This window comes from Cyprinodon tularosa, unplaced genomic scaffold, assembly GCF_016077235.1.
Source record: "Cyprinodon tularosa strain WSP-4 unplaced genomic scaffold, ASM1607723v1 ctg463, whole genome shotgun sequence".
In the NCBI taxonomy this organism is placed as follows: Eukaryota; Metazoa; Chordata; class Actinopteri; order Cyprinodontiformes; family Cyprinodontidae; genus Cyprinodon; species Cyprinodon tularosa.
In genome coordinates, this window is record NW_024039189.1 from 1,358,304 (window position 1) to 1,379,514 (window position 21,211).

The 21,211-nt window shown below is 35.6% G+C and overlaps 1 protein-coding gene across 2 annotated transcripts in view; it reads right to left on the reverse strand.

Moving 5' to 3' along the window:
* The window catches only part of LOC119793886 (glypican-6-like), a 130,309-nt gene that overhangs the window by 54,005 nt on the left and 55,093 nt on the right, over window positions 1-21,211 (reverse strand). For both annotated transcript variants that reach the window (XM_038301170.1, XM_038301171.1), the window contains exons 3-4: window positions 18,389-18,780; window positions 11,646-11,811 (exon numbers count right to left, since the gene is read on the reverse strand). In XM_038301170.1, the coding sequence (XP_038157098.1) occupies window positions 11,646-11,811; window positions 18,389-18,780 (558 nt within the window). The remainder of the gene's footprint in view (window positions 1-11,645; window positions 11,812-18,388; window positions 18,781-21,211) is intronic.

Genomic DNA, 21,211 nt, shown 5'->3' on the forward strand with positions numbered 1-21,211 from the left:
TCTTTTACTAATTACAGGGCACTGATTTGGACTCCATGGTCTTACAATATTGTATGTTATGGTTCGTCTGATGTTATTCTTGAAGTTAAAGCTTAAAGTTAAGAACCTGTTGCACACTTAGATTATAGCATATACATAAACTTGATCTCACAAATATTTATCCACCTTGCATAGATTATACTGAAGGAAATCTTTGGACCTAATCAGCTTTTCCTATGGGAGTAAATAAACTGTTGGTCCATCCAAATCCTGACTTGAATCAGAAAAGTAACCTTTGGAGGAAGCAAAAAAGAATTCAGTTGAATTCAGTTTCTTTATAGTGCCAATTCACAACACATATCATCTGAATGCACTGTAAAGAAAAAAATCTACAGTCAGATTGGTTAAAGGTTTTTTATCTAACAAAATCCAGCTGAGTGCACCGCTTAACTTATTTAGCACGATTCGCTCTGGATGAGAAGGCAGGGACAGACATATACAGTTTTAGTGTCATGATCTGCCCTGATAGCTGACCTTAATTACTCACTTCCTTCACTTGCTGTTTCGTCCCACTCTCTAATTATCATTCATCTTATTCACCTGTTCCCTCTGCTATATAACATTGTTTGTTTGTTTGTTTTGTTACTTTCAGTTTAGTTCAGGTTCACGTCCCGATTCCAGTGAGAAGATTATTCACGAGCTGTGGTCTTCAGGCGGGTTTATTCACTATTCAGTGGTGAGGGTGCTTCAGCATTCCTTAGTGATTTCTGATTAACTGATTCTGTTCCCTCTCAACCACTGAGCCTGTCTGTTCCCATCTGATCTGTTTGCCTGAACCATCTTTAGACTACTGCTGGATTCTGCCCGTCTGCAACTGTGCGTTTCTGTCTGAGCTTGTTGCGTGACGCATGGAAACTGCCTTGACGCTCTGTGGATTCCTGGAACCCTGGATCTGTTGGTTCCTGTGTGGATCGGAACCCATGACTGAGCTGCAGACTCCTAGATTCCTGAACTGTCCTGTCTGATCTGTATCCCTGACCGGTATCAGATTTTTTTCATTTTTTTCTAGATGTACTTCTTTGACGTGTTTTTTTCATATTTAGATAGATGCCTGTCAAATTTCCAAGAAAAAAAATGGATGGAATGAAAGTAGCCTAAGTTTTAATTTAATTCTGCAAAACAGGTATGAATAATTACAGGCTTAACAGTAGTAATCTCAAAAAGGCAAATAACCAAATGGCATATGTAGAGGGGAAATAGTTACTTAATGCCTAAATTTGTAAGTTGGTTCTTCAAGTATGTTTGAATTAAACTATTTTGTTTTTGACTTACGATTTAAACACCATTGTAGCAAGCATTTTCTTAAAAAAAACAAAAAAACTAATGATATTTCAAAACTCTTTTCTACCTCCACTACTTAAGATTTAGTAGTTCTAAAGCTTAAAAAATGGAAAGGTAGAGACATAAATATCATTGGATGAATGTTATGTAATTAGGAAGTAATAAATATAAATATAAATTTAGGGCAGCATTTTTCAAATTAGGCAAGGCAAGCTTATTTATGCAGCACAGCTGAGTAGCAAGACAATTTAAAGTGCTGTATATGTGGAGCAAAAGAAAAAGAATAGTGCATTTTTTGGTTTATGTGTGTAAGCCTATACAACAACGCGACCAAAAACAACAAGGTATCTTGGATTTAAAACATTGGTTTCAGAAAAAACGATAATTTTGATATTGGGAATGAACTAGGGGTCTGAAATAATAATTTTTTAAATTGTATATGAAATTTTTGCAGGTAATTTCTATCATTATTAGGAGCTAAGCTGCTCTTCAAAATGTTCATTAGAGTAAAGAATATTTCTATTTGAAAATCTGTACAAAAGGAGATGAGCAACATACAATGAAAACCGGGAATGTCTTTTATCCAAGATTGTGTTAAAACAGTCAAACATAAATGAAACATATGTAAAAAATAAAAACTTAGAACATTATTTTTATCCCACTGTTATCTAGAAGTTGAATACATTCTTACGCATTTCTAAATTATCTTACATTTCTAAGGAAATGTTTTGCCTTTATAGCCCCATCTCTCTTGGTTTGCCTCAGGCTATGCCTCTTTCAGCACCACACACATGTGGATGGGTGGAGGTATAGCTTTACTTTAATGTTGTATGGCACTTTTTTTGTTTAAGTTCTCATAATGTTAGCTTCTGCAGCGTGAGAAGGGAAAAATGCTCATCTCAGGGGTCGTATTATTTTTCACCTTCAAAATATTTCCTCTCCTCTGGTCAGTGAAGCTGATAAATAATATTATCCTTAACATATGTGAACAGAATAGAAATTATTATACTGTACTGCACCATGTATTAAAATAAACTCATGACTATTCCTTTGGTAAATTTTAAAGCCCCATGGTTTGATGTTTAACATTTTATTTGTACAGTAGGATTTGCATCAGTATGCACCTCAACTGAATGGCATTTCTAGCTGCTCTAATTTATCTTTCTTTGGAAAAAAGGAAAGACGCTTCCTGACAATTTAACAACGATAGCCCAGCCAAGGCTTTTTTCTTTTTTTCGCTTAGAGTTCAAGCTAATTGAAAATCATTCAGCCTGTAATGAGCATGAAATGCCAGAGCCAAGACATATAGAACTGACATTTTGTCTGCACTAGGGAACAATAATCCAATTGACAAGAGCTCTGATAAAGGCAAAACGAACATTGCACAAGGATTAATGGCAGCAATGCAAAGGTGTCAAATAGATGTGGAGCATTTTCTAAAATGAATTCTTAATACCTTTTTACTGGAATAATTGTAAACATTTCTGAAAATATTTGCTTTTGAAGGAAAAAACATATTCAGCTTTTTAGGGATATATACTCGGTTGCAACAGAGCCCAATATTCTTTGAAAAATTCAACCAAATTCCTATAAAACGTTTGAGGAAAGGTTACATTTCATTGTATCTGTGTACCATTATAGGCTTTGACGCATTAGGAGTAAAAAATGTTTCATATTACACAGACTCAGTTGTGAAAGATACATGCTGTTACCATGTTGGACCAACTTTTGCCTTTATAACTGCCTCAATTCTGAATACCATCACTTAGTTAATGCAAATGGTGCAATTATAAAAATATGGACATCAAAAGTACTATACCTAGGTAGGCCTCAACCAGTACTAATATGAGCACAGTATGCTACAGATATACTCCTAACTAGCTTCTGGTTCAGCCACCAGTCAGATTTGGTTTATCCCGTAATGCTTTGCAAGAGCTCTCCACACAAAGAGCCATGAGAACAAAGATGGCCTTGGCACAGTGTGAAGAGCCAGAGGCACATGACCAAAGGGGAGCAAAATGCAGTGGTCATCTGTCCATATGGTAATTACCTGGCTGCACTATAGAGTCCACTATATAGTCCCCCACTCTATACAGTGCATGAGGGATTAAAGGTTAGGGCGGATATTAACACAGGCTTAATTTAAAGTGATGAATCAACATTTGAGTAAATAACCATTTAAGACGGAGGTCTTCAACAGGGGGTCCGCAAACCCTAGGGGGTCAACGGAGGTATTGCATGGGGGTCGCAAAAGTTTTGGTTGATTAGACTTTTTTTATACCCCCCCTACAATTTTTATATTTCCCGCTGCAATTTTGGGTGAGTTTTCCACTAAATGAGTGTGTTGAATTTATTAACATGAATTAAACAGACTGTAGTAAACAGATAAATTAAGGCAGAAGATGTCTTTCAGTCATCAATGCACACATTCATCGACACACAGGAGCTCTTTCAAGCTGGGCACCGTTTCATTCAGAACACCTGTCCCATCAACGAGGAATCAGAATCAGAAATACTTTAATAATCACAGGGCAAAATTACTTTCGTTACAGTACATTACTCCATATGTAATAGAGTGACTATAGGACTAATTTGATATAACACAATTTCATACAATATATATAATTAGGGGGTCCCCGCTCCATCTTGCCATCAGTTTGGGGGTCCATGGCCTGGAAAACGTTCAAGACCTCTGATTTAAGACATAAATTTCAAATATTTTTGTCATGGTGACAATTTCTCTGCAGAGTATTTTAAAAAAATAAAAAAGTTAATGACACTCTCTGAGTTTTTGATATCATAAAATTTAACATTGAAAAATCAGTCTATATAAGTGTCAGTGTTAGCAAGTACTGTGCAATAGAGACTGACATTTTTTTGGGAATCCCACAGGTCACGGGATTCCCGTGGGATTCCCGTGGGATGGGAGTCAGTATTAGTAACGATCACGGGATTGGGACGGTAAAGGATTAAACGTTAACGGGAGCAGACGGGAGCGGGAGCAAACCAATAGTAACTTCCGCTCTGAGTTTTTCACCCGCGCTCAAAAACAACAAGAATGGGAGTGGTGCCGGAGCGGGAGTCATTCTGAATGGGAGCGGGATGGGAGTGGGAGTAATTTCACCAGGAGTGGGACGGGACAGGATTTAGATTTCTACTCTGGCCCGGGATCGGGACGGGACACCATTTTTTTCTGTGGGAGTGGGACAGGACAGAAGTGAAAATCGACTCCCGTGTCAGTCTCTACTATGCAACACATGCTCATTCAAACAGAACCACCTGTTAGAGAAACCTGTAGTATTTGGTTCAGGAAAGTGGGAGTCCAACAGTCCAAGAAGAACTTGAAATTCAGAGAGGGCTGATTATGTTTTAGAGGTATTGCTTTGGAGGATGCAATAGATTTATGTTTGCTTTAAACTGTAAATGTCAAGCAACCTAAATAAGGCAGGCGATCTATGATATTTTCAATGGTTGTACTCAGCTAAAGCTCAAACTGCTGTATGATGAAACCGCAGGATTTAAAAGTTCACAGCTCACGATGTATGTTCTTACACTGTGTGGCTCGATGCTCTGATGCTTTCTAACTGCTCACACTGCACGTCCAAAAACTACACTTTGGACTCACCGGTGAGAGATGGCGCTGGTTGAACTCGTCAATCAAGATGAAGAAGAAAAACTCCATAGTTCTGGTAAATCGGCTCGTAAACGCTCGTACGGATTTGCCCAAAAACACCTTATGAGGGCTGCATGAATTTCAAACATGCTTGATTTTCTCTCGACCTTACAATTCCTGATCAGGAGGTGGTCACGAGAGGCTAATTGTCAGTCGTTACCCCCCCCTTATACAACACAATGCAGGAGGCACGATGAGGCTGAAACTCGGCTCGATCTAAAAAACTCTTGCAAAAAGTTGTACAGTGTATGTCCAGCTAAAGAGTTCCCAGAAAATCTGATTGGTGCTTGAATGTCCTATTTTCTCATCAAAAAATGTGCTGGATGGCTTTGGGAACCACATTTATTCATTAGGAATTTGCAGGTTGTGAGTTTGACTACCCCTAAAAACATACATTTGAAATTAGCTTTTTGACATTTTAATAACAATAGAACAGAAACAACCTACAGAAATTGCACAAAGAGAAACAAAACCTGGAGCATTGGCTGAGTAAAGGTGCATTGAAACCACCGAGTTAATCCGCAGTGATTTCCACCAGAAATGTTGGGAGTTCAGTGCTCTGCATTTCAGTTGCACAGTGTTTACATCCCAGACCGCGTCATCAAATTGGAAGAGCTGAAGCCCCATCAGTATGATAAAACTCAGTAAATAGATTGAATTGTTATTGCTTCGTCAATGCAGGTCTGGCCAGCTAAAAAAAAAATTAAATTAAAGCACTTTTTTAAAAGCCACATAGAAACCTCTACATAGCTTTCCTTGTTTCATTCTTTAACATTATTTTCACTAAACTCCATGAAAAATGCTCAGGGACATTTCTTTAATCTATGTCACAACCACATTCAGTTCCACACTGGTTGCTGCGAACCAATTTTAACAGGAAAGTTCAGATTTTTCAAATTCAGCCGCTCCTCACTCTCCATGCATGTTGTTTTACAACACCTAGGTTCTATGGAGTAGCACGGATGAGAGAGGAGCAATGAAAGCTCTCACCGTGTGGAATTCGCCGCTGGCCACTTCATCCTCTTTCCCTGCACGGTCTACATAGGGATAATATGTAAATCAATCAGCTGCAGACACCGCATTTGATCCTTACCAAGTGGAGTGACTGCGAGCTTGGAAGTTAAATGGTGTACGAGGCAGGACAACAGAAGGAACCATTGGGGAACAAAGATAACCTGTGAGTATATATCGTGTTGAAAAAGTAGAGAATCGCACTGAAAGCAGATGAGTTAATGAGAATATAATATGAGGCAGCTGGGGCATAATGAGTGTAGGGTGAATGTAAAATGAAGACTAATTAACAAGAATGTAGATGGACAGATATACAAATTAAATATCAAGCCAAGGAGAAAATATAACAAAGATTTAACAGAAAATCTACAAATACACAAAGAACCTAATATAATAACTAATAGGGCTGCAACTAACGATTATTTTAAAAATCCATGAATCGGCCGATTATTTTTTCGATTAATCGATGAATCGGACAAAAAATATTTTTCATATTAACCTCTTTATTCCAAAATAAACATTTTAAACAGAACAAACAAGCACACAAGTACAGTTTGCTCATTAACTGTACTGGTGCAATGTGAAAAATAAATGTTTGTGTTAAAACTACACAAACTTACATGAGAAATGTGGCTGTACATCCACAAAATATAGGGTACTTTGTTTGATAAAGTGCAAAAAAAGAAATTTTTGTTTTTAAAAGCCCCTAAGGGGTTCAAACAATAGGCCCCCCCATTTCAACAAATGAGTTTTTTTAGACTAGAAGAGTTTTGCCTTTTAAGACGGGAAAGTATAGCAGTTAAAGTTGCTACTTGAGAAAATACTTTACCATAGAGATAAAAATAGCCCTGTGATTCAAATTATAAATTGTATTTGGAATAAAAATGAGAGAACTAGGGGTGGTAAAAAACACATCCTCCAAAGACAGATATTTACATGGAAATGTGGCATATAATTAATTGACATATAACTGATCTTGCTGGATTTTATGCTTTACTTCCATAAATTGCAGGATCTTTACTTTATCTTTGCCAGAAGATTTAAACTTTCAAAGCCCTGCCTTCATAATTTGCAAGTTTATTTATAAAGTAAATATAAACGCTGCTTAAGCTAATTCAAATGAAATTAAAAGTAAAATAAGTAGGCAACCTTATCACTGTCTGTAACCTACTAACACGGTAAGGAAAGCATCAGATGAGCTACCTGAGAAACTAACGTTACGTTTCCCCACTTTAAAACCAAACAAACATAGTGGTTCCGTGCCATGTTAATTTGTTTTGACAAAAGTTGCATGTTACGACTTTTTTCACTTTACAAAGCGCAGGCTGTTTTAATTATTGTGATCAATTTGCGCCGTCAATCCCGGCGCATGCACGCTTCATTTGCAGTCTGGACGCTGAGGGTAAACATCCTGCGGCTCTGACTGCAGCACTGATTCATGCGGGAGCCGGAGAACGGGGTTGGGATGGGGAGGCGCCCCACGCAAGAGTAGGAACGATACATGCTTTCACGTAAGAGTCTCCAAAAGACGCCAGTGACACCGTAAAAAGTCGCTAGTCGCTTTTTTGAAAAATAGTCGCTGGAGGGGTCTGAAAAGTCGCTGAGTTGGCAACACTGCACCTGCGGCGCTGACTCTCTCTGCCGTATTTTTTTTTCTTCCCCCGTTTCAGTCAAGTGGATGTGATGACGGCGGCGGCGGATGACGCATTAATCGCGCGACACAACTAATCGATGATGAAATTCGTTGCCAACGCTTTTAAAAGTCGATTTTTATCGATTCGTTGTTGCAGCCCTAATAACTATATAAATAAGTAAGATAGTAAACCTTAAGCAATAAAGTAATAAATAATTGTAAATAAATGTATACTGGAGGTGGCAATTTATACGTATTACTACACTAAAGAAAACAAGTGGGAACTTACTTTGCAGTTTGCATAAAATTTTAAGTTTTTAACTTTTTTAAACAAAGATAATCATTCAAATGAATCAAATAATTGAAAAATCTTATCAAACTCTAATACATAGTTGCATAATGGAACCATGATTTGCACAGCAACAATGCTTTGACACGTTTCCTACAATGTCTAGAACAACCAAAAAAAATGCTACAGGGAGGATTTTGTTTTAATTGTAAATCTACAGACAGTGACATATGTGCTGCCGGCACTTCTAAAAAACATGACAAGACGGGTGACAGTGGTGCCAAAATATGTGGGGACTGTGTAGAGTGGTTGGCCTAACACAAAATACTATTGGCTGGAGAGGAAAACAGCGATGCCTTTCCTGGAGTCATAACAAACATGGTTTCTCCGTTCAGTAAGAGACACAATAAAAACATAATTTATTTTCTTTTGATAAAACACAGCTTCAAAACATTTTGGTTTAGCCCAAAATTGTGCGTTTTCTTTTTTTTGTGTGTGTTTAGCTCAGGGTGATGTGAGGTCTGATTCCTGTATTTGATGCTCTTGCTGAAATACCAGAACCAAAACACAAGAGAAAAAATTGAAATCTAATAATAGAGGTGTTATTCTGTGTTTAGGTCCACTATGTGTCTGCTTCAAGGGGAAATAACAAAAACTGACAATCTTTCAACCTTGTGTAAACTCTTACAACAGCGCAGCTGCTAACCACACACTATTTTTCAAAGAAATGTAAAAATGCAAAATAAATGTTTTTGTATCGATTGTTGTGGAAACCAAGTAAAAATCTTTTTAACCTCCAGTAATTAACTTTGGAGAGTTGGTCTACTGCTTTCATGCATTTTGATCATACTTTTACTTATTGTTCCCAGATCACAGCTAATCAAATGCTATTAAAAGCTCTATTTTTACTTTAAAAATGGAAAAAAATAAACAAAAAAAGAAAACTTAACCTAAAATGACAGACCTCAAGGAGAATCAGCTCCCATTCTTTGCTGTTTTCCCACCTTTCAGAGTTAGTTCTGACTCAGTGATCCATTCTGTCCCTGGAGATGAGAAAGTATGAACCCTGACCTGAAACTTGTATGAAGACAGGCAGAAAAAAACAGCATCTAACTCAGGGGACATCAACAAACAACCGCTCAAAGGTGTGTGCGCACATCTATCAGGTAGTCAAATGTAAGATTACACTGTGTTGCTAATACTGCAATAAATCTGGGTGATGTGCTAATTTACTGATGCACATTTAATGAACTACAAACAAAGCTGAAATATGGGGGCTCTGTTACAGTTCATCTCTCCCACAGTAATTAAATATTATTTTAATTGAAGTACAACCCAAGGAGTTCTACCGTTCCCATGCAATGCACGAAAACAGTTTAGAGTTAGATGAGCTCTGAATACTCATATATCACTTCATCAAGCAGAATCATGATCTGATTTTGACCTAATTTATTCTTTAAACCTGACAACGACCCCAAACATGCAGCCAGAAATGAACTATTTCCACTCACAAGAACAATAAATCCCTCAACAGATGGCTGGTCCCAAAAGAGCGCTGATCTCGGCATCAATGAGTCAGTGAGGGATTACATGAGGAGAGGAAAGCAAGCGAGACTGACTAAATCCACAGAAAACTGAAAAAGTTCCCAGAGCAGCCTGGAACATCCCACTTTGCTGGCAAAGATTCAGCATAAGAGTATCAAAGGTATGTCATACTGTTACATTTATGGTTCTATGCAGTGCAATGAATTAAACACCACGAATCCCTTAAAAGCACATCAGCTTATCATAGAAATACTCCACTACTTAGCATCTAATCTAAGGTATGCTTATACAGTTAAGATGAATAGTTTATTGAATAATTATTTCTAATTTTTTCAGCACAAAAACGTTAATCTCAATTGCTGAACATATATTTTAACAGCTTTTTCTCCCTTAGAAAAACAGTATGAATGAATTATCACAAACAAAATTCAAAAAAGTATGTAGTAATCACAGCTAAAACCCATTCTTGAGCACAAATGTGTAAAATAATGTAATTTGTTTCGTTTTTTTTAATGCAGCTTAAGAGCAGGTTGTGCATATAACATATTAGACTAGATTAGATTAGATTAGATTAGATTAGATTAGATTAGATTAGATTAGATTAGATTAGATTCAACTTTATTGTCATTACACAGGTACAGGTACAAGGCAACCAAATTCAGTTTAGGTCTAACTAGAAGTGCAATAGCAGCAAGTGCAGGATAAATAATTGGTTCCATAAGTACAGGACATGGGTTTCTACTGAATAAATATAGAGATGAATACCATTATAAACAGAATTTTACTGATAGATTTGTCCTATGAATATAATATATAAATAACTAGTGTTATGAACTAAATTTACAGCTGGATATGTATTGAATATAATATACAGGTGGATGTTACTATAGGGTTTTTACAGATATGTACAATAGCACAATATACAGAGTTGGCAGGTGAATATGTACTATGAATATTGTACAGGTGGCTGTTACTATAGGTAGGAAAGTAATGTTTCTGTACATTCCGATTAATGTTTAGGAAAATTTGCTTTTTGGAAAAAAAATGTGCTTTAAAATGCTATATGTATTTTATTTGTAGGGTAAAAATTCTATGTCTTTTTAACCACCGATCCTCAAGCTTGCTACAGCTCAGTTAAATCGTTTCAGCCGTTAACAGGGCAAGGCCATCTGACAGAATCATTTAGCATTCTATCAAATCTTCTTCAAATGTTTAAATATTACATATATATTTGTATTCTCTCCGCCTGAACTGACAAGTTTCTTTTGAACTTCTCTCCAGTTAACTTGACACTCCCCTGCGGCGCAGTTCTTCCCTATAATCAGTCACCATTTAGCCCAGCAGGAGAGCAGAATCCCATGAATATTTTTTTTTCTTCATGCAGAAAAAAGTTGAGACAAGACTGACGGAAAAAAAAAACTGAAACTTGTTCATATCTCTTTTGAGATGGGGATTTGTGGATGTGATATTGAAGTAAAATGTCAACACAACCCAATACCAGTTGTAATACTCTTACATACTTCAACACATACATTCCTATAGCATTATAGGCAGTACAACTACTAAAAATAAGTTGAGGAAACTTGCTATAAAAATGACTAACTTGATAATTGAATGTTTTTTATGCTATTTATCAGTTGTGTATCTCTAAAGCTTAAAATCCTGAGGTATCCCATCTGTTCTCCAAAGGAACTTTACTCAAATGTATAATTTGAGTTAATACACTGATGAAAGACAATAAAAAAAAACTTGTTATTTTTATGATAAATGTATAAAAAGCGTCAATATGAGATGTGAATATTCACCCTTTAGGGTTATTGAGGTAAAACACAGCAATTTCCTCCCATTCAATCTCATAGAATTAAATTCAATGTCATTTCAATACCACATTTTCTTCAAAGCAATTAATGTTATTGCCATTAACTAAAGGCAGAATTAAATAAAAGGGTAACAAAGGTAGCTTTGAAAGTGAAGATGTAATCCAGAAGTGTCTCATTTTTTGAAAAACTGTCAGTATATCAGTTTATAATTTCATCCTCTGCATTTGTTAATTAAATTCAACCACATTTTAGAGCGGCAGACTCAAAAGTTCGTTCATTAACAGATGTAAATGTTTCAAAGGCAATTGACAGAACCGCAGGAACAAATGTTAATGGCTGATATGTTTGACCTACCGATGTACTGGTTCCACTCTGGATCGAGATCAGCTTGATTTGCCAGGCAGCCCTTCATCACATTAAGGCAGTAATTCTTGCAGGGTTTCACTCCTGGTATGCCACGGCAAAAAGGGCAGTACAGCATTTTTGTCAGTGCTCGTATACAAGCTGGTGTGCTGTTTACCTGCAAGGACACAAAGTTCAAAAGCTGTCATTAAATTCTGGATAAGCTCTTGATAGACTGATGATAACAATAAAGAGCAAATGTCATCATATTTTACAGCCACGCAACTACAGATCCTACAGTGTGAAGAAAAGACAAATCTGTTTTTAAGTTGTTTTTAAATGGAATTTAAAAAAAAATTCTCCACAAGAAAAAGAGGTTAGCTTATGTTCAAGCAGAGCAGCAATAGAAAACAACCTTTATCTACAGAAACGTAGGTGTTGCTGCTTGTAGACAACAAAATATCAAATGTAGAGTTAGCTCAAAATCATAGTTCAGGGAAAAAATGTCTGTTGTGAGAAACTGAGAAAAAACAAACTTAAAGAATTTCAGAGCTATGAAAGACGGTGTGCTTGGGAACAGAGCTTTGACAGCTAAACACAGAGGGCTTATGAGCAGAAAGTTATGACTTTCAGCTGCTTGCATTCAGCACTATTAAAAGTTTTCACAACCAATACATTGGTTGCTACTCTGAATTATGTAAGTCTCAAAGTTATTCAGCAAATGGTTATTTTTATTGTGGTGACTAACAGGTAGATTATGTCTATAACAGAGCACTTTTAAAATGCTGGTCAGTTGGTTCTCCAGCTTCTCTTTGAAATAGAATATTTTAGGTAGAAACTTAAAGCTTGTACCCAGTTGCCTTTGGCTCTTGCTCTTTTTTTACATTTTATTTCTTACTCCACATATATTTCTAGATTTCAGACCTGGACATTAATATTTGAGATACATCAGGCAGCAAATATTTTTGGGAAAGAGCCTTTTTATTATTTATCATTATCCGCTGATAGATGAATGTGTTCTCCAATTTATCAGTGCATTCAGCTGTGAGGCCTTGAGATCACGGGAAGTGCATAGATTGCTGTTCACTCTATTTGCTGTTCATCCATAAACAAAGAAAAGTTGTAAAAATGTCAAAATACATAAGCCTTTTCGCCACAGCGGGATTTATTTAAATAAATATGTATCAGGATTCTTTTGTGCGAATTCTTTTATTGATTTGAGAGAAAGTATTTCCAAAAATACAATGCAGGAAAATAATAATAAAAAATATCTCTCCTCTGAAGGACATGCATGAACAGCATCTGTGTGAAAAGTCTGGACTGAAACTCAGTAGAGGTTTTCTAAAAATGCTCCAGAGAATTTCCACTGAAGAAGTGTGCATGAGAATAGCTCAACTTTAGAGTGATATCTGTTCAAAAAGGCATGATGAGTGAGAAGAGCAAAATCCTTCATGCCACACAATTTCAAATTTAGTGCTAAGTAAAAAATGTTAATCTAGTTAGCATTGTTGTAGTTTGGAAAAGAGCTATTTACCTATACTTTATCCAAATATCACTTCTTAAATATGGATTAATGGATTGCAATCCATGAAAAAATCAAAAATAAAAGTAAAAAAAAAGAGAGATAGCTACAATTTTTGGCACAAGTGTTCTTTAATCATAAGCAGCTGGATAAAAAGTAGGGCATAAAGAAAATGGGAGGACCATTCAGTAAATGGCCAGGGGCCTAGAGTCAGCCCCAGTGCAGCTGCAGTGACGACTAAAGCCTCAAACTGCAAATAATTAGTCTAAATTCCTTAAAATCAATGTATTCATCCTAACTTTGAGTAGGCAAATAAGATGATCTGCCAAACGAATTTGTATTTTTACCCTTCAAATAAAATAACTAGATTTAAAGCATTTGGTATAAGAGATTGCAGTTGCTTTTTTTCTTATTCTAAATATAGTGTTATTTAATTGGCAAAAAAATACTTATTTGATACAAATGGACTTAGTGAGATTTTTTTTTTGCAGTGTAGCATATGGTGTGCATGTTAAACCAGAGAAACACAGAAAAATAGTGTGTACTGTTTTTTAGGGTTTATATGTAGAGTGCTAATTGTTAAAGAAACAGATGTAGCATAATCATCACTATAATACATATTTATTAAATTGAATTACTGAATATTGAAAAGTACCAACTTTTCCATTTTATTCTAAATAATGTCAGAGGACCTGCATGTGCTTTAACTCGTCCTTAGTACTTTTTCTTTACATTTATGAAAAGCTGTCCCTGGCTGACTGATCACCATAGTAACAATTTCAGGATTTACACATATTTCTGGTCTTTTTAGAGGGTCAGAATAAAGCAAACACTTACAGCATAAATGGTAAGCAATGGTTCCAATTAGCTGATTTCAATCAAGCTTGGAGTTCATATAATCAGCCAATTTTCTAAAAAAAAAAAAAAAAAAAAAAAGAAGAAAAAAAGGAAAAAAAAAGACTCTCTTCTGTGCTTAAAAAATGCTAGAATTGTTAAGCAGCAAAAGGCTTCCAAATTGTATACTTTAGACCATTTTAGGGTTATTTATGCACATAAATCAATCTGATTTACTTACGGATTAGGGTGGTTTTAGAGTGAGCAGTTCTTTCAACTAGTAATTTCTCTGTGTGAAATTCTAACTGCAAGACAATTATTCATTGCAAATGTGATACAAAAACTTTCATGCCAAATAATTAGGTAATCAGATTCTACCAGACCACTAAGCTGCACATAACATTTGTTTTCCTAACTTTTACTAACAAAGAGAAAATGACCAAAACACAACAACTGTTTCAGCTTATTATTCAGCATTTCTAAGCTTTTATAAAATCTGCTGTGCTTCTATCTTTGCGTTGTTCTTTTAAAAATTTAAAAGGAACGGCTACATATTACGAGTTCTTAATTTCTCAGAGGGAAGAGATACAAATACAAGTAGTGACACTAATTTAGCTTTTGTTTTCTGCTACAGTAATTTACTTGTAGTAGTCTGGGTTGGTCAAATTTCTATTCCATGTGAATGCCTATACAATAGATAAGAAGGATTTGGCTAATGCTTTCTATGTCAAGGTCATGTGACTTTCTAGGAAGCATGGTCAAAACTGAACATTTAAAATCATTGAGTGGTGTTAAATGGACATGCACAAGGATAAAAAGCTCCATTAATACTTCTGGGAAGCTAACAAAACCCCAATAGAGACTGAAGTTAAACACCCATCTATTCTTGGTCTATAGCTGTTCATTCTAAGCAGAAACATCCCAGGGTAGGACTCACACCAGATAAATGCAATGCAACAACTAACGTACTGTTCCCTCAGAATGAACAGCTGGAGAGAGTGTTTTGTTTACTCCTCTTGACATAGAAAAAAAACCCAACTTTCTGACAATAGGATACTAGAACTGCTGAAAGTGCGATAATGATATGATCGATGGTATAGCCCATGCCCTCGGTTTAATGTCTTACGGTTATAAGGTGTCTTCGCTGCCCTTTAGAAAAATTTAAAACAAATGTGGATAAGAAAGAGACATAATAAATATTAGCTCTATTAAAACCAGTGTTTAATCTAAACTCAGATGTTTTAAACATTTGAATGTAAATCAAAATAAATAATTTTTAAAAAGTGCTGACACCAACAAAGAGAAACAATTTTAAACACGGGAACAAACCTCCTGAATACTGTAATTATAGTTATCAAATGGATTAAGCAATAAAGAAATCTGAAAAATGAATCTATTACATAAAAAAAATATATTTAAATTAATCTTATATCTTTTTTTATATGTATAAAGGCGTCAAGAGGGTTGAGGTTGGAAACCTGGAGATGAGCAATGGTTATTAACAAAATAATACAAGTAAGAATGTGGCTTAGAAACACAATATGCTTTGTTTTACTTGGATTTCTGTATAGATCCTGTCTTCCAATGATCTGGAGAATATTTAAATATGCTTGTGTTTTTCTAATCATTCCCAGTGATTCAGAGAAAAAAGCTTCATATGCTTGTGTTTTATTTGAATGAATCGTTGTTTTGTTTCAAGATTAACAAGCTATGACATTATTAACATTGCCTGCCGAAGACACAGACGTCCATCCCCGTGAACACATCGACAAACAACTTTCACAGGACATTTTTGGACTGTTTAAAAAATGTGAATATTTTCAAGACTGGACAATCTGATGAATCTGAGTGCATAAACATTATTTTTTTCCTCTGTGAATAATTGAGAGGGAAAGTATTTTTTGTTGAAATGGGTTTGCAATGAGTTTTTGATGTTTTTCTTGGGCTTTTCTGTAAACTAATGATAGTGTTTGATTATCCTTTTTGCTCACTGTATATAGTTGCACCTATTCTTTTAAATTAAAGTTTTCTAATAAAATAGATTAAAAAAACACTGGGACATAACTAAATGGGAAAGGAAATGATTCGTATTTCTTACTTCCACCGTTGCGTGTATTAGCTGCGACATATAAATCAAGATGCTATGACGGAAAACATTTTATGCTTATTTTAAAGTTTGAAACTTGTGATTAGTGCATTTTACCTGCAACCAAATGTCTTAAAAAGGATCAGGATGATTTGACTTTTTGTTTGGATGTATGTACTATTACTTCATAGTTTGTAGGGTACACTGTTCAATAACATTGCTTTTTATAGATACAAGTTTTTGTTAAAATCAACAAGATTTCAAAAGCACAGATTTAATTTAGTTAACTGAAAATTTTGAATTTTTTTTTTAATTAATACCTTATAACAAATTCCATTGTTCTAAGGAACACAAGAAAAGCAGGATTCATTTTTGGTCCTTATTTAAACAATTTGCACTATTTATAATTATTCAATAATTATTATTAACTCAAGAGGAATTAAAGAAAATCTTGCCCTTCATTGCATCATAACATGTTTTCTTTAGTTTTTTTTATTGCTATTTTAAATAAACAATAATTGAAAACCAAAAAGTAACTTAACTGTGAGGTGGTTTGAAAAAGATGAATGCTTTTCAAAACTGTACAAATAAAAATTTTATAATTGTTGTGTCTCTTATTCTGATAGTGCTGCGTAACTCCAGCTGTTCATTTATGGCCTTAGGGGTTTGTTAGAAAACATAAAAAAAAAAAAACAGCTTCATAAAACCAAGAAACGCAGCAGATAGACCAGGGGTGAAACTGACATCAAGAAAGGTTCTTTTCTGGAAAGCAGCCAAGAGGCCAATAAAAACCCTGAAGAAGTTTCTGAGATCTTTGTCACAGAAAATTGACAAACAAAAAACTCATCACTCTGAATGTACCGGTACCATAATGGTAAATCATGGTGGGATCCTGTTTTTCTTATTTTAGCGGCCATCAATAAATCACTTCTTTCTGAAGGTGTAAAAACACTAAATCTAAAGAAAATATATTATCAGATGTAAGAAGACAAACATTTTAAAGATAAAGCTGCATGCATGCTTTGTTAAGCCCTATTTGAAATGTAGCTGCAGTTTATGTGACCGTCAATGAATTATACGTCTCAATTTTGGAGCAGAAAGGAAATATAATTTCAACTTTACCATTTTTAATTCAGTGTATTTCACATCTCTGCAGAAATGAGCATAGCTTTCCAGTCTTGGTGGCAACGTGAAACAGTCGCCTCCAGCAGGGTGTCTCTTTTCATTACATGTTCCCTCAATCCGTCATGATGAGTTTATACACAGTGGATCAAAGAGCTGCAGTCCCAGACATCTGACCCGGATCTCAGGGTACCACCGAAATGTCAAGAGGTGAAGTTGGGACATGCTGGCATGGAAGAGGAGCAGGGTGTAACCCAGTAAACACGTGCTAACAACGCATCCTGTGCGACAGCTTCAAAATGAGCCTAACCACTGTTACTGTAGAAGGGAGGTAAGCTGAAGCGAAGGGAAATATCTTTTAGGTTCAGGGAGTGCACAGTGAGGACAGCCTGAAATGAATGGATCTTGTGGAGGAGAGGAGAATATCAGCTTCCTCTATTCTATCTGTCTCTCATAGTTGAGGATTACAATATTTCCATGGGCTTCTACTTCAGCTGTACAGAGACTCTATTATTATTACTCATAGGGCTGATAATTGAATTAAAGCGATTACAGGGAGAAAAAAGTAAACAGAATCGCTTGAGAAATCATCGCCTCTTCCTATCCTTAAGAGGGCTTTTAGAAACAGCTTTGTTGTTGCTGAATGTGACTATAGCCAAGGTTTAGCCTTTTGCTTTTCATTTTACCTAACTTTGTACGTGATGAGAGCTGTATCAATTCCCAGACTGCAGCACCAACATTATATTGCATCAAACTGAAAATGACTGCAACAGCATGATTAATGGCTTGTATATGCCGTGTGAACAAATATTAGGCGAGAGAGCAATAAACTGTGATAGCAGAAATGCTTTTCTCTTCACTTTCGTTGTCAGGGCATCTCTCCTGAGAAATTCACATAACCTTCAAACCAGTTTTCTAGACAGTGACAGAACGGGCTCCTTTGAGCCTTTCATTTCCTGAAGATGACTACATGAAGAGCATGCATTACTCAGAAAGAGTATAGCAAGGAAAAGGAAGTCTTTCAGAGTCAAAAAATGTTTTGGGAGGAAGTTTTAATTTCATTTAAGGTCACATGATAAATATTTTCCCTCTGAATAGGAAACCTAGATCAAATTCACAGTTTGTTTTAAAGACATTTTTTTACTTAATGAAATAATATTTTAATGAAGTTGAACTGCTAAGAAATTTTACCTTAGACACTCTCTGGGCCACTTCCCGGCCTACAGAAAGCCCCTGGACGAATGTGCGTGCAGCGATGAATGCACGAGTAACCTGAGCCTTGAGCTTCCTGGGCACATCTCCAAATGGCTTCAGCTCATCTGTGTACTTGCTGATACACTCCAGATAGTCTTCAGTGATGACATACTGGGAGTTTAGCAGCGTGAACATGCGCTCCAGCAGCCGAGACCAAAAATCATTAAGCATTTCCTCCAGATTAACGTTTCCTCCTGTGTAGTATCGCTTGAGCTCTGCAAACAGGTTCTCAAAAACTTCAGCGTTCTGCATGTAAGGCTTGCCGTAAGTCCTCACGAACATCTCATTCAGGGACCGCTCTGTGTTTTCCAGAAGCTCCAGGAAAAATTCTGGGTTTGAATATATAAAACAGAAAGAGAAAACAAATCAAATTATACTGTGCAGATACTTACTCATAGAATGATACATAATGTAGATTCAGAAAATAATTAAATAATTCAATTATGCATTTGCAAACCAGTATTTTCAGTAGTACTAATTTATAACACTTAACAGCAGTAATCAAACATCTGTTATGAATTTTAATATTTCTCAATGCATATACTCTCATTTTGATAAATTGTGATGGTTTCTTTCCAAATCTATCCCTGGTGATTACAGTGGATGGTCTGTTTTTTATTTTTGCAAAAGGCCCTGAGAACCTTTCAATACTACATGGTGAGAACTATTTGAAACACCAGGAAATTCTCAAGAAAAAAGTTGGTAGACCTTATTAATTAAAATAAGTAGGCTAATCCTTTCACTGTATCTATAAACAACTTGTTGGTTTAAAAACTTGTTGGTGGCCAAATTGACACAGAGTTGATTTGACAAGGAATTTACATTACACTATGGTCATCTCATTTCTAAGCTAATTCACACAAGCAAAATAAGAGGTTCGGTGAAGCAAAAATCTAAGACACAGGGTTATTTAGAGGGATTATGCAATGATCTCTCAGTAAAGAATGTTGTGCTACAATGGTAAAATGTGTTATAAATGTTTTAGAAGTAGTAAGTAAAGATTATGGTATATGACCTCATATAAAAAAAATGGGTGATTTTTCTCCTTTACTGAATAGACCAAGGGGCACAGTGATCCCTGAAAGTGGATCAAACACAAGAAAGGGTTTAAAGATTGACTGAAAGCTTGTTTATCATTAGGTCCTCTAAAGTCTGTGTTTCTGTCTGTGTGTCCGCGCGTCCGTCCATCCATTAATTCTTGCCAAACTCAGAACAAATAAAAACATCTTGGTTCTTGCAGTATGTAACAAGTTTTAGTATGATCCAAAGATCATCATCCTCACAGATCAGCTGGCAGGTTGAAAAGAATATGCCCAGGGTCAGACTTTTTGCTAAGGACAGGATGATTTCACTGCCTTAGGAGTTTCATAAATGTTAGGAAATAACCTTATCCTTCAGCCGGATTAGAGAACCCTGGTCATAGTTATATTTTAAGGAATATATATATATATATATATATATATATATATATATATATATATATATATATATATATAAGATAATTAGGCAGTGGCCAAAGTTGCTTCAAGAGTTCAGTCATACAGAAACTCTGGAAGTAATCAAGCTAAAGATGAGAAGTACTTTAGCAATATACATGTGAAAATACAAATGACAAGATTGTATTTTAAAATAGGTTACAACTAATGTGAAATCAGAATAAAAGCAACCGAAATGGAACAACTATGGCAGTTTTTAGTCTTGTCTAATCCTAAGAACCAGCATTGCTTGTTTTCTAAAAATGTTTCCGGTCTCAGTTCTCTTCCAATTATCCCAGATTGGGTCACAGGGGGAGAAGGTCAAGTTGGGAAACCTTCTCTATCCCCAGGAACACCCTCCAGCTCATTAAGGGACCCCAGGCCAGATGTGTTTATAATTTCTGATGAATGGCCTAGTAAGGGTTTAAATCACGGTTTTCCAAGGTGTGGACTAAATTCTATAAGAATGGAGCAGAGGCAGGGTGTTGCTGTTTTTACAACCAGTGCTGGAAGTACACACCAGATGTTTGTCCCAAAGTCAGGCCCAATGGGAATTTAATGAAGTCATATTAAATCCATTTACCTTAGGTTTAGGTTTCTCATCCACAAATTAATTGAGCTAATCTCTCATTAAAGGGAATAAACCAAATGTATTAAATTAGGTTCAGGTATTAAGTTTAATGACCTAAGGTTTAGGTTCCTCTGAAAGATCTGATATGAACTTTTTTCTTTTTGTGTGTTTTGATAGAAAAGTGCTTAAACACTCCTACTGTACAAACAGCAGTCAGTGTTACAACATGAAAATGAAACCAAAAATTTTGAGAATAAATTAAAACTCTGAATCACCTTGTTTTGAAAAAAAAAGACACAATTATTTGATCAAACTAACCAACTACCAGTGTGCATTCTCGATATGGATTGTAAAAAATAGTGGTACATTGCGACTAAAGCAGGATGCTTCTTATTTCAATGGGAAGCTCTTGAAATCATGTTGTGCAGACCTTTGACCACAATTTAAAAAAACTGCATCAAGTGTGATGCAACCTCACTTTTTTTCAGCTTTCTAGGTCAGGAATTTTTAAGAAAAATTACAACTCTTTATAAATTCCAGTGGCATTTACTTAAAATCAGAAAAAGGAAAAATAAAAGAGAAAATAATCAAACATATCCTATCATTCTGAGATATAACTAAAATGTTTTCTCTATAACCTAGATTGAAACAAGTTGATTAAAAATCTATCACAAATCAAATCACAACACGAGCTTTATTTAAACAACAATTACC